Here is a 14,710-nt window from a genome sequence, read left to right on the forward strand (position 1 = left end):
CAAGTCTTCGCGTTCGACCGAATATTTCTAAAACTGAGCTTTTGCTTTATCTCCGAAAACGAAATCAGTAGTTGGACAGTAACTGGACTACGTTTCTATCAGGTAAGTTATCCGTTACGGGTGTAAAGCAGAGTTTGGCAAAATGATTGAATCAAAAGCAGAGTTTTCGGCTTTTCCGTGAATACGCTTAGTCTAAATTACTGAGGTTTTTCAAACTCGATATACTTCGATGAATTATATGCAAACTCTACAACATCGTTCCTTACCAAATAAATGAGACTACTACAGCCAAAGATTAGCATGAGCATTCAAAGTAATGATAGTGAAATGTCGAAATATAGACTGTGCCCCTGTCGTACATACCGCAATTTGTTAAATGATCTCAATATATCGTCTATGGTTGTTTCTCATATGCGGTTATTTCCAACATTGTATTTTTTTTCAGTTGATGATGGCTGGGGCGAGTGGAACTCATGGAGTATCTGTACCAAGCCAGTTGGTGGTATACAAACAAGGGAAAGAGAATGTACTAATCCAGAACCAGCATTTTTGGGTAAACACTGCGATGGGAACAGAGCACAGCTGAGAGAATGTAGCAACACGTCCAGTTGCCATGAAGGTAACATATAAGATTCTCAGTGCTATGTGATTTCGGTGGAGGGAAAGTCTTGGACAAAAACAAAATAAATGAATACACGAATAGAAATTAAAATAACAATGGATTCGGGGAAAATTCTTGCTTTGAACCTAAATCACACACTATAATTTAGGTAAGTATATAAAAAAAGACAAATCATTAAAAGTAAGGATTTCATTATAAGTCACACATCCTTAATGATTTCATCAAAATTGTACATGTGCAAAACTCACCATGTGCTTTACGAGAGAAAAAAAGATAAAAATTGTTCCATGTACAGAAAGTGTTAATTTACAATTTATTGAAAGCTATAGAGTATGCTCGTTCTAAAATCTCTTCTCCTCTTCTATTCAGTATAGTATTTAGCACAACGATGCTTATGAGGCTCCTATTTTTGTTACAAAACTTTTTCATGCCCGTTTAACCCAACCTCGATGGCGTCATCATTTCTGATCACTGAGAAACGAGTTTTCCCCAAATTTGAAATACTTAGATGCTTCCTATGGCATACAAGGAGAAGTCTAAGGACATGAATTCATAATCAGCTGGATAATTTTAATCGGTAAACATCATTATCTTTGTAAATAGAATAAGAAAAATTGTAAATTTTGAGCTCGGCATAGAAACAGAGAGAGCTGTTTTTCGTCTTGTCTCGAGAGTAGGACAAAGAAAAATTTTGAGTCCCCTTTTGGATTGAAATCTGAGACCTACGGACTCCGCGCTCTGATGCTCTATTACTAGCTACAGGTGAGCAAGGCCCAATGTGAAGTCTATGTATAACACGCGTCCTGCTGGCTGCTCGGGCGTCTGTTATTATTTTGATTTTTACGGTCATTATTATCGATGTTATTTCATTACCATAAGACAATTAGCTCTGCAAAAATAAAATAAACTAAATATCTAAATTTATTTTTGTTTAATTTTTTGAAGCATTTCCGCTGCGTTTTAACACAGAGAAGAACCCGTTTGTCGGAATGGAAATATACACGAACAGCAGCTGGCAAAAGCTTTGTACCAGTCAATGGGATGAAGCTGATTTAAATTTAACCTGCATGGCCATGGGCTACTATAACAACGGTGTTTATGCCAACGACACATGGTATGCAGAAAGAGGCAACGCCTCGAAGAAATCCATCTACCACAACTGCACCACTCCAACTACATGTCAAAAAAACCTGGCAAAGAAACACCAATTTTGCAAAGGTAAGAATGAATTGTACACATGTAATATTTTCGTGATCCCATTTTCCGAATTCGGTAACATGATAAACTTCAAGTACATTGACAGAGAGGTAAAGTGCCTGAAAAAATTAGTTTTTCGTCTCCGAGGATTGCTCAGATACACAAGAGGTATAAAAATTGAAAATGTTACCACAACTGCCAATAATTTTGCAATCTGATCAACCAATGTGTTGCGGACTCCCTCGACTGCGCCTCTTGAGTCCTCACACCACTGTCAATTAGTTAAATTTAACCGTTCTTTAAAGTTCTAGTTAGATTCTTAAAGGATAACTATTGAATAACTGCTGAAACAAGAACTTGGGCTATCATGCATTTAGGGCTCATAAACGTTACAGTTCTCAAAGGAAGAGTCAGATTAATCCTTTCAAACCCTTCATTTCAGTTCCCCAAAAAAATTGCTTTCCCTTTCCTTTCCCATTTTTCTCTTTTGGGTGCGATAAAAAATTTCTAAATTTCTGGACTGCACTTACACCTATCAAAACGTCACGTCCTTGATAATAGAAGACTAATGCTTAAGAGTTTATAGTTTATCATTATGAATTTCCTTACTACACTCTCAAGTTTTAGCGTTTTTACGAAGGTTACAAAAGCATGCTTTTAAAAGTTTTAAAATACTGCAAAAAAAAAAGAATTAGAACCGGTTTGCTTTCAAGTTAGTGCGCTGATGAACCTTACAAGGAGAAACACACACTAGTGCTTTGCAAAAGGGTATCGTTCACCATAAGTATCGCTTCAAGGAGACTAAACAATATCCAATCTAAAAGTCTTGATCCACACTGGTAAACAAATGAAAACTGCAACGTCGTAACTATTATTTTCCGAACCAATGAAACTTGTAGCCTGACGGAAATTACAATTTAAAACATTGAAAATTTAGAAAACACGATCAGAAAATTAGCATTAACTACTAATTCACTTTTGATTTATGGCCATTCGTAATGTTGCAGGAGTTTCTCATTCCCATAATTAGTGGATTCCATCCTAATTTGTAATTTTTTTTTGGAATTTCCTTAGTTCCTGTTCGCTTGAATGGTGCAAATATGGAGTATGGAGGAAGAGTGGAAGTATTTTACAAGGGTAAATGGACAAAGATCTGCAGGAATGGATGGGATTTAGACGATGTCAAAGTTATTTGTCGTCAACTTGGCTTTGAGGAGGCTTTAGCGAAATTCATTGGTTCAGACCTAAAGGATGAGAGAATTCCTTTTGCAATGTCAAATGTCTCTTGCAATGGAGATGAGCCAGAACTCGCATCTTGTACTCGTATTGATGGAAAAGTTAATATCCCGCCTCAATGTTTATCAGATGGCAAGGGTTCTCAGGCGTTGTGTCAGCCAAGTAAGTAGTTCATTCTAAATCTCGAATCGTGACTCTGTCATCCTGTGTTGTCTTTCTTCCACCCTTAAAACTTTTAGAATAAAGGAAAATCAGATAAAAATTCAGATCTATTCGATGACCTCTTTTCTAAAGAGTGCCTGCTGAAGTACGGTTTGCGAAAAAGCATATATCTTTTTCGCAGATTTTACACTTAAGATAAAGATATGACTCAAACAGGGGATAACATGACTTGGTTTAGGGTAACATGACTACGTTTAGTGGTGATTTTACTTGGTCTAAAATAAAATGACTCAAGGGACTTAAGCTAGGGCTCAAATGACTTTTACAGGGGTATCAATGGCTGTTTTATGAATTTCATTACTTGGTAAGGGGTTACCTTGGCCTTAAAGAAGCTTCACGACTTTTAAAATTGGATGTAACATAAATTGACAACGATTGACATGACTTTGTGTGAGGTAATATAACTTGGTCTAATATAATGTACGGAAAATCTAAAAATCTGTCAATTTAAGCATTGGTATTGGTAAATATATTCGTCTTTTCATTCTCTACCTGTAATGTTATTTAAGATGAGATTATTTTTATTATAACATCCTCTAACTGAACTATTTCTTGCAGAGAACAAAAAACTGTTGAAAAAAGAAGAAATCTATTTTGATATTGGCAGCAGTGAAACGCTTCAATGCTCAGTAAATAATGAAACCAGTTATGCAAGATGGACCATTGCTGGTGAAAAGCTGAAGAATAAAACAGAAAACTCTACGTCCCAAAGAATCAGGATTAAAGAAACTGGTGAACTGTTCATTGATAAGGTGCAGTTGTCTGATGCAGGACTATACGAATGCTACAGATTGGAATATGTTCGATATTACATTGTCTACATAAATGGTAAGAAAACATCTTTTCAGCTTGCAGAGATGCAGTTATATGCTAAAAATGCTGGATAATGACGGGTAAGATCAGTATACTACTGACCTTTTAATAGTACTTGTGGTGTCCTGTGAACATCCGGGACTATACACAGTGGTCTGATGACTGAGAGAGTGTGCGTGTATGTGAGAAAGAGCGGGAGTTCGAAGGGTGACGGTGTGCTGTTCGAGTTATTGACCTTAGTGGCTTCTAGGAATATTACAGTACTGCTATGATGTTGATGATTCTTATCACTTATATTGACAGCAAGATTTACTGAGGACACGCTAGGAGAACAAACTTTGACTGCGGGAGAACCTGCTACTATAAGGTGCAGCGCCTATGGAGAACCACGACCACAGATATCTTGGAATCAAAAAGGAGGAAAGTCCTTAAGCCAAGGACGATTCACTCAATTATCCAATGGCAACCTACATATTAGACCTGTACAGCCTGAAGATAGTGGGACATTCATTTGTACAATGAAACAAATTAAAGGACCAAAGAGGGTCACAAGCAAGGATAAAAACATAATTGTGACAGTTAAGGGTGAGTAACCAAGAAGGGTAATGTAAAGAACGTCAGGCATTTATATCAGTTCCTAAAAAGTGATTGTTACTTAACCAAATCAAGTTTAAAGTATTTTCGCTGTTCATATCTGCAGCCATGCGAGGTGAAACCATATCATAATTATATTGTTGACTTTAATTGTTTGAAAAAGGTATCGTGTTTAAATAATTATAGTTGTTAATTCCGTAAGCCGATCGTTGTAACGCAAAGCAGTGCCTTTCGATGAGATTTATAGTTTCTTTATAAGCTGGTCATGTGCGAAAAACGGCTTCGGCTGATTAAACGGTGCGTTTTCTTTCTGTGTTAAGTATAATCGTTTTTCTAACGATGCAATTACTTCGGATGTGGATCGCGACGCGTTGACTGAAAGCTGCACGTTAGTGTCACTTGAATCTGCGACAATGGCGAGGGATTTGTTTGTTTTGCCTCCTCGATTAGCCGAACGGAAGGCGTTTGGTTGTAAAAATACTGTAGGACGCTATCGACGCTTTCCCAATGAAAGATGGTTAACGTATCAACTACATAGTGCTTCCGGATCCTTGGCTTGTAGGATAATGACGTTATCGCTTCTTTCCAAACTCCCTATGTACTGTAAAGGTTAGCAGTTACTGTGGAAACCGGACTCCCCGTCGCTGTGCCTTCTATCTGCTCATAAATTGGTCCGTTGCAATGGAAGACTACTATTAACAGATCTTCAGGCCAAATTAAAGAGGTCTGCGATCTGAAAACAAACAAAGAAACAAACAAAAGGACATTATAATTATAATCAAGTGCTAATGTTATCATGTAACGTTCTAGTACTTACGGCAAGGCTGTTGGTATTTTTGGTAATTTGGTTATACTAACTAAGTTGAAATTGTAAATTAGCCACCGTAAAGAGTTAAAAGGCCTACGCTCTGACCATTAGCCCTTTATCAGAGCGAAGAGGAGAATTGTGGGTTGTGCGCGCGTTTATATGCAGATAGTGGAGTTACGCTATTGGTGGGAACATGGTGACGAGGAAAACAGGAATAAATAAGTAGAATGAAAAGGTTCGTTGATACTTATGGGATTAAGAGTGCCGTTTTGAAATATTAACTTTAAGTTCAAGAGTTTTGCAGCTTTCCTAGCTATCTAAATGTAAAAAGAGATTGCACACTGCCATACAAACATACATACATATGTTAATTGACCACTCCCAATGGGGGCTTTTCAGGACCAATTTCCACCCAGCAACCACCCCAGGGGAGGACATCCATCACACAGTAATCTCGTTCATGGGAAATTAACGCCTCTTACCCCTAATCCTGCAGGAGACGGGACCTCCATTTATTCGTCCCTATCCGAGAAGACTAAAATATCTAACCATTTCTTGATATAGAAACGTAGCATATTCTTCTCACTTTTTTTAAGACCTTGAGTGTTGGTACGGCCGGGGCTCGAACCCTCGACCTCCCGCACGACAGTCCAGCGCTCTATCCATTGAGCTAACTGGGAGGCAGTTATTTGCTCCTTAGAATGATTAGGTAGATTAAAATGTCTATCGACTGCTTTTAATGAGCCCTTCTCATTGCTTCCTACGTTGCGAAGATGTTCTTGGAATCGGTCACTTAGACATCTTCCTGTTTTGCCGATGTGGATCTTTTTGCAATAAGTGCAAGTCATGCAATAGATGACATGAGACGAGGTGCACGTGAAGTAATGAGTAATCCTATTGACTCATTTGGGTCCCAATATTTTATCAGCGTTGGGAATGAAAGGACAAGCTTTGCTTCGTGCGCGAGCGTATTTAAAAGTTCTAGGCTGATCATTAGTTTGAAAAGAACTTCTGACCAAAAAGTTGCTCATGTTTTTGTCACGTTTGAATGACAATACTGGAGGTTGTGAAAAGATAGTGCCAATCTTTGGATCATTTTGAGGTCATTTATAATTATTTTAGAAGAATGGTTTTAACTGAGTGGTTGCGCGGGTGAATGAAATGCGGTCGGAATTTTCCTCCTGTGACGGTAGTAGTGCTGATTGTTGATCATTAATTTGGGCACGGTGGTGACCTGCTTGAAGGACAGAAACAGGGTAACCACGTTTTTCGAAAAAGTGGCACGTTGCCTCTGAATTTTCTAAAATTGTGGAAAAATTTCGGAGTCGTCACTACATAAACGACGAAGTCTTAGCAACTGAGAAAAGGGAATGGAATTCTTGACATGAGATGGATGCGAAAATGAATACAACAAGCAACTATGAAAACATGTAGGTCTGTACCCAAGAGAGGGGTTTAACCAATTTATATTTACTTTGCATTGTAACTCCTGACTCGGTCCAAGGTGGTCTGTGAGAGTGAAGATAAAATTTGCACAAAAAAGGCCAGAAATCTCAATGAGAAATGTTAATATAAGAATAGAGTAATGCTATGTGCTTAGTAATGTCACCGTTTTCTGTTTTTGTATTTGTTTCCGTTTTTTTTCCTCCCAGCTCGACCAAAAGTGAATATATCTGGAGCAAGCAATCTCATCATAGAGGGAAACAGTGTGAACTTGACGTGTGAAATTGTGGCTGGTCGGCCGGAGCCTGAGATAACCTGGTTCAAGAGTAACACTTTGCTGCGAGAGAGTTGGTCTCTCCTTTTCCCTAAAATAAAAAAGAGCGACGAAGGGCAGTACACTTGTAGAGCAGAGAATGACGCAGGCAACGATACCAAACACGTTAACATTTCTGTTAAGGGTGAGTTTGTTAATCTCATAGTTATACTTCAAATCACAAATGAATAAAGGCTGATAGTTTCGAAAGAAACTGTTTGGGGCTGCGTCGGTGGGGGTAACGAAATAATTTAGATATGTCAACAAAGTTGAAATGGTAAATTGGCCACCGTAACGATTACAAAAGCTTTTGTAATCGTTACGGTGGCCAATTTACCATTTCAACTTTGTTCATATATCTAAATTATATACTTCAAATCAGTCTTGCATTTGCATTTGGTTTGTACATACATTGAGATGGGGGCTTTGAATCTGTAATTATCATATTTGCAATCTCTCTATTTTCCATTCGCTTTGCAGTTCCACCCCGTATAAAGCTTGAGTTCAAGAATGTTAACATTGAGCTTCACTCGGCGTTTAGTACGAAGTGTAACTGGAGTGGTGATCCAGAAGTACATGTCAACTGGACTAAGGATGGAGTGCTTCTTAGTGCCAACGGCACCTTGGTCATTAGACGTGCGACCTTTAAAGATAAAGGCAATTATGAATGCACTGCTCAAAATGATTATGGCAAAGCTAACGCCTCCATCTGGATCGATGTTACCGGTAAATTTTCATACTGTAGTCTGTCATGCATTGAACTTTTAACTCAAGAAAGTGTTTTTTTTTTTTAGTTTAAGCCGGAATAAAAGGACACTTCCACTTCTCATCCATATCCTTTACATATACCAATGACTAAGGAATAATGATCTCATGATACATTTTTACTACATAATTATTCATTACTGAAGTTGGAAAGAAATTAATACACATTTGGATGAGACAAAGAGTGAACTTTCTGTCAGTGAGGTTTTGGAAGAGGACGGTGGTGAATATTCTAGTGAAGGACGTAACAAGCTTGGGTTTGTGGCCCGCTCCTTTGTGAACATAACTGTCATAACTGTCATAACTGTTGTGTCTAAGGAAGCACATAACACTTCAGTAATCAAGTAACCTGATCATTCTTATTGGAGAAAACTTCTGTTCTTACGTTCTCCCCAAGGTTTGCTATCGGTTTTTTTTTTCTTGGAAAATATAAATCTTTTAATTAAAAAGGGATTAGAAACAGTAGCAGAACCTTATACATGTATATAGCTACACACTACACTTATTCACGTGGAGGGTCACAGGAAAATAACCCTGGATCTGGCTAGAAATCTACACAAAGAAAAAGTACTGATTTCGCTTTTAAGAACAGGCGTCAATCACGGGTTAAAATAATGCACAACAGGGATGCCCAAGGCCATTCTGGACGGTAACATGACTATTATTACAGGCACTATCGTTGAGATTGATCTAATGACCACATTTATTTGACACAATTAGCCGAGCAAGTTCCAAGAGCCATTCAAGGTTCTAATTCTTTGTGGTATTACATTGGTGGATTAGTGGCGGTGGTGATTGTCATTTCGCTGATTGCCTGCTTTTTCTGCAAGCGTCGAAGGACAGGTGAAGCTCAGTTGTTTTGTTTTATTTTAGCCACCTTTGATTAGAGTAACAGAAGCTAGCTAATGCTTACATATATTTTCTTTTTGTTTATGTCACCCACTCTTTAACTGTTTCCTCAATCTCACCCTTTGAAGTCGAAAAAACAATGAAACGACTAAGCGAAAACTACAATTTGTTAATTATTATTGTAATAATAAGAATAATTTTTGCAGTATTATTATTAACATTGTTATTATTGTCATCATTATCTCTATTGTCGTGATTAATGTCGGTATTTTGAGAACATTTGTCAATTCAGCTGATATTTGGTGCACATTGAAATCATGCTGCCATTGTTTAGCAATTTTCTAAGAATACTTGATTAAATACATTGATACAGAGTTTTTCCTTCTTTGTCTCCTCTATTAAATTTTTTTCGATTTAAATTGCAGCTATGGCTCTGTAAGTCAACTTCATTACCTTTTGTTCATCAAATTTTTACACATGCTTTAATCCTTTCCATGCTATCTCCATATTTGTTAGTCACCAACATCACTATTTCTTTTTCGTTTTTTTGTGAAGCATTGTTTTCAGTTTGTCCAAAAAATTTAAATTTATTTCTGACCCCCCTCGTGACTTACGACCTTACATGATGACCGTAACAAAGATAATATCATTTTAGTTTTATTATGATAATAATTATGCCGGCATATTTAACATTCATGAATTACTGATAGAATCAACCTAACTCGTTCGTTTGTTAATTTTTTTCTTTCTTGTCTTACAAGTCTCTTTGAATTCTACCTGTTTGTATCCCAAAATTTTAATGTTTTTAAAATTTGAATTTAAAGTATAATTTCCGGTTTTGAAACCAACCGAAAAAGTCTCCGTAATTCATTTTAACAAACAACGTGGTAGTGTTTTTTTCTCAATCCGATCTGAGGAGTGTACTTGCATAATAAATAGTTACAAGCGTGTTTTGTGATAGTTCAGGTCCCTAGTTTAGCGATAACTTTGTCTCCTCATCATCCGCAAGGGCAATTATCTAGGTAAAAGTCGGAGCAATCAATAAAATCATACTAGCAAATTAATAATTTTTTTTGCTTTTCAAAAGCAAATAATTTCTTTTATCACCGTTCTTTGTTTTAACTCCAAAAGTATGTAACATTTCCAATTTTCAGTCCTGATCAAGAGCAGGCAACTCAAAGAGCGGACAATTCAGGTGGAGCCATTGAATGTGGAGGTAAATGAATGGGAGATTGAGATGAGCCGTGTGGAGGGGCCTTCGGAGCCGTGTGGAGAGCTCTTCTGAGTTCACCGAACGGAAGGCCTGGAAACCGGACAGTCGCCGCTAAATGCTTCACGCGTAAGATTCCTTTGATTCAATGGGTCGATACTTATATAGATTCCATGGTTGCATTGCAGAAAGTTTAATACGGAGAGGGGTCCAAATTTATATGTCGACCAACGCACAACCTCCTCCACTCTTCTTCGCTCACGGATAAACACTGAACAGAAGGGAGAAAAGGCAAACAAATTGAAAAAAAAAATCAGCCAGTTAGGCGATCTTGTCATTGCAAAACTTTTTGTGCTGTGTATTTGTATTAGGAGGGAGATGAGGGGTGGGCCCGGATCTTCCCTCTGAATCCGTCACTGGATTCACTAGAGCTTATTTTCCCCCTGAACTATGTTTTTTTTAAAAAATGCAATTATGCGTACTATTTGTTCATTATGTTATAATCCAAGAAAGTTGGTGTTTTCTTGTTAAAGAGGGGTTTTCATTATCTACAAGACGTTGTAAACTGGAAAATCTCTTGGTATCTTTAATTAAAAAACGGTGTTAATGGAGGGGGAGTGTTGGGGCATTTTTGACGTTTGACGGTTATTTGAACTGACTTTAAACGGTTGACGGTAGATTATGAAGGACTCAGACGTTCACAGTTGACGGTTAATAGAAGGATATTTCTTCGACTGTTTCGCATCAAAATTAAGCTTTGAGCTTTTAATCTTAACCAGAGAATATATACTTGCATTCTCTTTATTTTGGTTATGGATTATAATCAGAAATCCTCGGTCTTTCTCTGAATAAGTGAAGTAGAGCGAAAGTATTTTGATTAACAATGATAATAACTTGACTCATTGGAGAATTACGAAATATGGCGTCCAATTTGAATTGCCAGTGTTCTCGACTGACTAGCCTCTCACACATGTGGTAATCCCTTTGTGTTTCCACGTCAAGACGAGGGTAGTAAGTCGAAAACAATGGTCATTCAAATCGGACGCCATATTTCGACTCGGTGAATTACGCACATAGTGTTTGCAAATAGAGAATAGCGAAGGGTGTTATAATCAGACGCTCGCATAGTTTAGAAAAATGTTACAAGTCGTTTTAAAAAAAAACAGGAATCGGGTTTTATAACAAAATGGAACAACCCTTGTTGTTCTCGTAACTTCCAGGCTATCTCGATCAGTATTATTCAGCCACTCGAAAGTAAATGCAGTCTATGCAAATACAACCAAAGGCTTATTTGAAATACGAGTGCATTGATCTCAAACAACACGATCAAGGAATGGATAAACATACGTAGCAAAATAAATAGATACTTACCGTCTTTTGAGCATCAGGTAAAATGAAAGAAAGGAAACAACAATTAGTCAGTCAACTGTTGTTAATTATTTTAGGTATTAATAAGTAACCTCCACATTGATCTAGGATAGCTATGGAGGAAGATTCTTTATACTTAATAACATGTCGGAATTCGTAAAAAAAAGTGGAAACTGGTTTAAGGGCCGTTTCCCTTTTTTTTTTTTGTTTTTTTTGTTTCTAACAGGATGAAACAACTCTTAAATGAAATAAATAAATAAAAAAAAACCTATGTAAAAGGTAGCTTATTGTTTCTTATTGTTACTGTAGTTTTTAAGCTATCTCGAACAATATTATTCGATCAGCTTCCCGAAAGTAATTTGACGATTGAGTGACACTTGTGATACATTAAGTGTTTCCTTTGCTTATCCGGCATAACATGCAGTGGGCTCGTTTGAAATTAAAGAATCAAAAGGTTTCTCGAATAGCTTTGTCCACTGAACATGACGCAACAGAGATGAATGTATTTTGAAACCTGTAGACTACCATTCTCAAAATTCGTCTTAAAGATTTAGAACTGCTGGTGGCAAGCAGCAGAAGTGGAAGGATCTAAAAGACCTTTGAACTGTTTGAAAGTTGAAACTGAATATTGCCAGAAATTTGGGACAATAGGGCGGAGGCGGTTCTCGTGTTACAAGCAAATTGGCGCCGAAACAGTATAAGTAAATGTATGGGAAAAGATTTTTTTTTCAAAATAGCTGTCTAAGAATGGAATATTCATTCGCTGCGTACTTGGAAATGCAGCCTGCATCGGTTAAAGCTTCCATCGCTACGAAAAAGAAATACTTAAATTCAAGCCTACCTTTTCCCAAGGTGTAAGAGTAAACTCATAACTCTGACTCCATTTTCTCATACAAACTCTTAAAATCTGCTTCGACTAGGTGTTACAATTCTTTTGTCGTGGGAACAAACTTGTGAAGATTCGCAACTGCGTAGTTCGATATGCATTCCGCAGAGATTTTCTCAATTAAATCGCCCGTAAACTCTCGAATATGCTAGCCCACAAATTTTCCTTGAGCCGGGAGACTCTTCGTATATTCACAGAGCTCAAAAGCCCAATAAGCCATTTTTAAACACCCCAATTTTAGGAAGGAAGAACCCGAAAGATACTGAGGAAATAAAGAGGAAATAAAGAGGAATATTTTTAATGTAGAATGCTTTTACTAGCTGTGCAGTGCGCGCCCTTCTTTTGCATACAAGTACATCCTACCTATGGCGACAAAAGTTGAAATCTTCAACACCTAGTAGTCATATGCTAAAAAGCTTATTGACTAACTTTGGTAGGACTGGACGGGATAATATTTGGCTTTCTGCTCGAGGTCATGCTGTCTGCACGAGTAAGACCTCGAGACAAATATTTTTACCGTCGGACCCTCCCACCCAGTCAATAAGCACATTTTACATACTCTTTCCCTTCTTATCAGAATCCATCTTGAAGTTACGCTGTTCACCAATGTATGATTAAATCTCACATGCACGCTTTGTGCTCACATTATCCGAATAAAAACAATCCGTACTTTAGTTACGCTGTTCACCAATGAATCATTAAATCTCACATCCACGCTTTGTGCTCACATTATCCGAATAAAAACAACCCGTACTTTAGCTACAACACTTTCATCTTTTAACGAAAGATCGCTTACATCTTACACCTTCTAAATTGTGCTAAATTTTGGTAATAACCTAATCTATAAACGTTAGATTGAATCAAATCAAATAAATAAAAATAAAATTATGAATGACATTATCTTGGTTAAGTTATTTTTGCGGTAAAATTATCAAATCAATAATGCATTAGAGGGTTAATAGAAAACTTAGTCTAATGGTTACTTAACGCCTTATTGTTAGAGGGTCAGGTAAGTTGATGACAGAAAAAATAAAAAGAGTGGGAAAGACATTAAAAACATAAATCGATAGATTTTAGTGGCTCAAAAATTATAAAAAAAAAATTTTATAATGAAACATTTCACAATTCGGATGTATGATTAAACTAATACTTACATGCTGTAATGAGCAGTAACCAGGGGAGAAAGCAAGAAAATAAAGTTAGTTATATCGAGGAAAGAGTAATGCACTAATGATAAGTATGATTTAGTGAGGCTGGATTAATCGCATGGGCTAAGGATTTGTATCTGATGACTGAAAATTTCTTACCTTTATCAAATTATCAGACCGGATGCTTTGAGGATTAATGAGTAATGATCAAAGGCAACATGGGATGATATTTATAGGCAAATGGTTGATACATGTCTTTCCACTTGTTCTTTGCGGGTCAAAGTTGTTTGTCAGAAATCGGTCACACTGTATTAAGGGTTCACTTTACCCAAATTCTATGGCACCTGCATCAAGCGGTCACCCAGTCACTCTTCGCGGGTGATCGTTTACGACAAGCTTGCTTACGGCGGGTTTGGCTGTGTATAGGACGCTGACGGCAATTGCCAGATTTTCACTTTATTTGCTCTTGTTAGGCTATTAACTATGCTAAATGCTAGCATGAGCGGATGATAAATCCAATTTAAAAAAAAAATACTCTGCCGTTTTGGGCTAGTAAAGGAATTATTTGCACATGTGAATGGAATGGAAGCTTTATATTCGTACTCTTACCTCGATTGTCTGTTGTTCACTAGTTTGTTTAAGGGTAACATCTGTAGCAATGCAATCGTAACAAGATAATTCTAATTTGTACTTTTCCCATGGAAAAACTGGAAAAATCAGTTTCTTCCAATAACTCCAGAAATCTTTGCTGAAAGGAGATGGTGAGACATTCTTGATGGTTCGAACTTTTTCTCGGTGAGATGTGTTACTTCCATCAGGTTTGTCAGTGTTTACGCTATCTTATTTCCGATGAAACAGAATAAACGTTAACATTGCTTAAGTCATTTGAAGACAATCTGCTATATCTCATTCCGAGTTACGGACTTGCCTGCATGACTTAGATTTTTGTCACCTTCAATTACTCAATAATTGAATTTCAAGAGGTATTCAATTCAATTTGTATTGGCAAGTTAGCTTAGCTAATTTGAGCCTTAGTCTCCCAGAGGAGGATAGTAATACCAGTCTTCCATGTGGAAATTACTGCTGTAGTTAAGTTTTGGGCAAATTTCTTCAAAATTTTTTGCGAACAGCAGAAAAATGAGTATTGCCGGTCAGAAGGAAATGACGAAAACATCGAGAATACACATGGAGACTTCCTTGTCATGGTCATAATCATGGAAAAAAAAAAAAACGCCT

General features: G+C 37.2%; 1 protein-coding gene across 2 annotated transcripts in view; it reads left to right on the forward strand.

Moving 5' to 3' along the window:
• The window catches only part of LOC148731629 (uncharacterized), a 40,395-nt gene extending 28,673 nt beyond the window's left edge, over positions 1–11,722 (forward strand). The window contains exons 6-14 of one of the 2 annotated variants that reach the window (XM_088759348.1): positions 446–619; positions 1,568–1,840; positions 2,894–3,217; positions 3,836–4,105; positions 4,394–4,675; positions 7,145–7,393; positions 7,729–7,974; positions 8,734–8,856; positions 10,017–11,722. In XM_088759348.1, coding sequence (XP_088615474.1) covers positions 446–619; positions 1,568–1,840; positions 2,894–3,217; positions 3,836–4,105; positions 4,394–4,675; positions 7,145–7,393; positions 7,729–7,974; positions 8,734–8,856; positions 10,017–10,147 — 2,072 coding nt within the window. In that variant the 3' untranslated portion in view covers positions 10,148–11,722. The remainder of the gene's footprint in view (positions 1–445; positions 620–1,567; positions 1,841–2,893; positions 3,218–3,835; positions 4,106–4,393; positions 4,676–7,144; positions 7,394–7,728; positions 7,975–8,733; positions 8,857–10,016) is intronic. The other variant, XM_088759350.1, reaches the window with a different exon arrangement.
• Positions 11,723–14,710: the final 2,988 nt, after the last annotated feature.

Source organism: Stylophora pistillata, chromosome 5 (assembly GCF_964205215.1).
Source record: "Stylophora pistillata chromosome 5, jaStyPist1.2, whole genome shotgun sequence".
Classification (NCBI taxonomy): Eukaryota; Metazoa; Cnidaria; class Anthozoa; order Scleractinia; family Pocilloporidae; genus Stylophora; species Stylophora pistillata.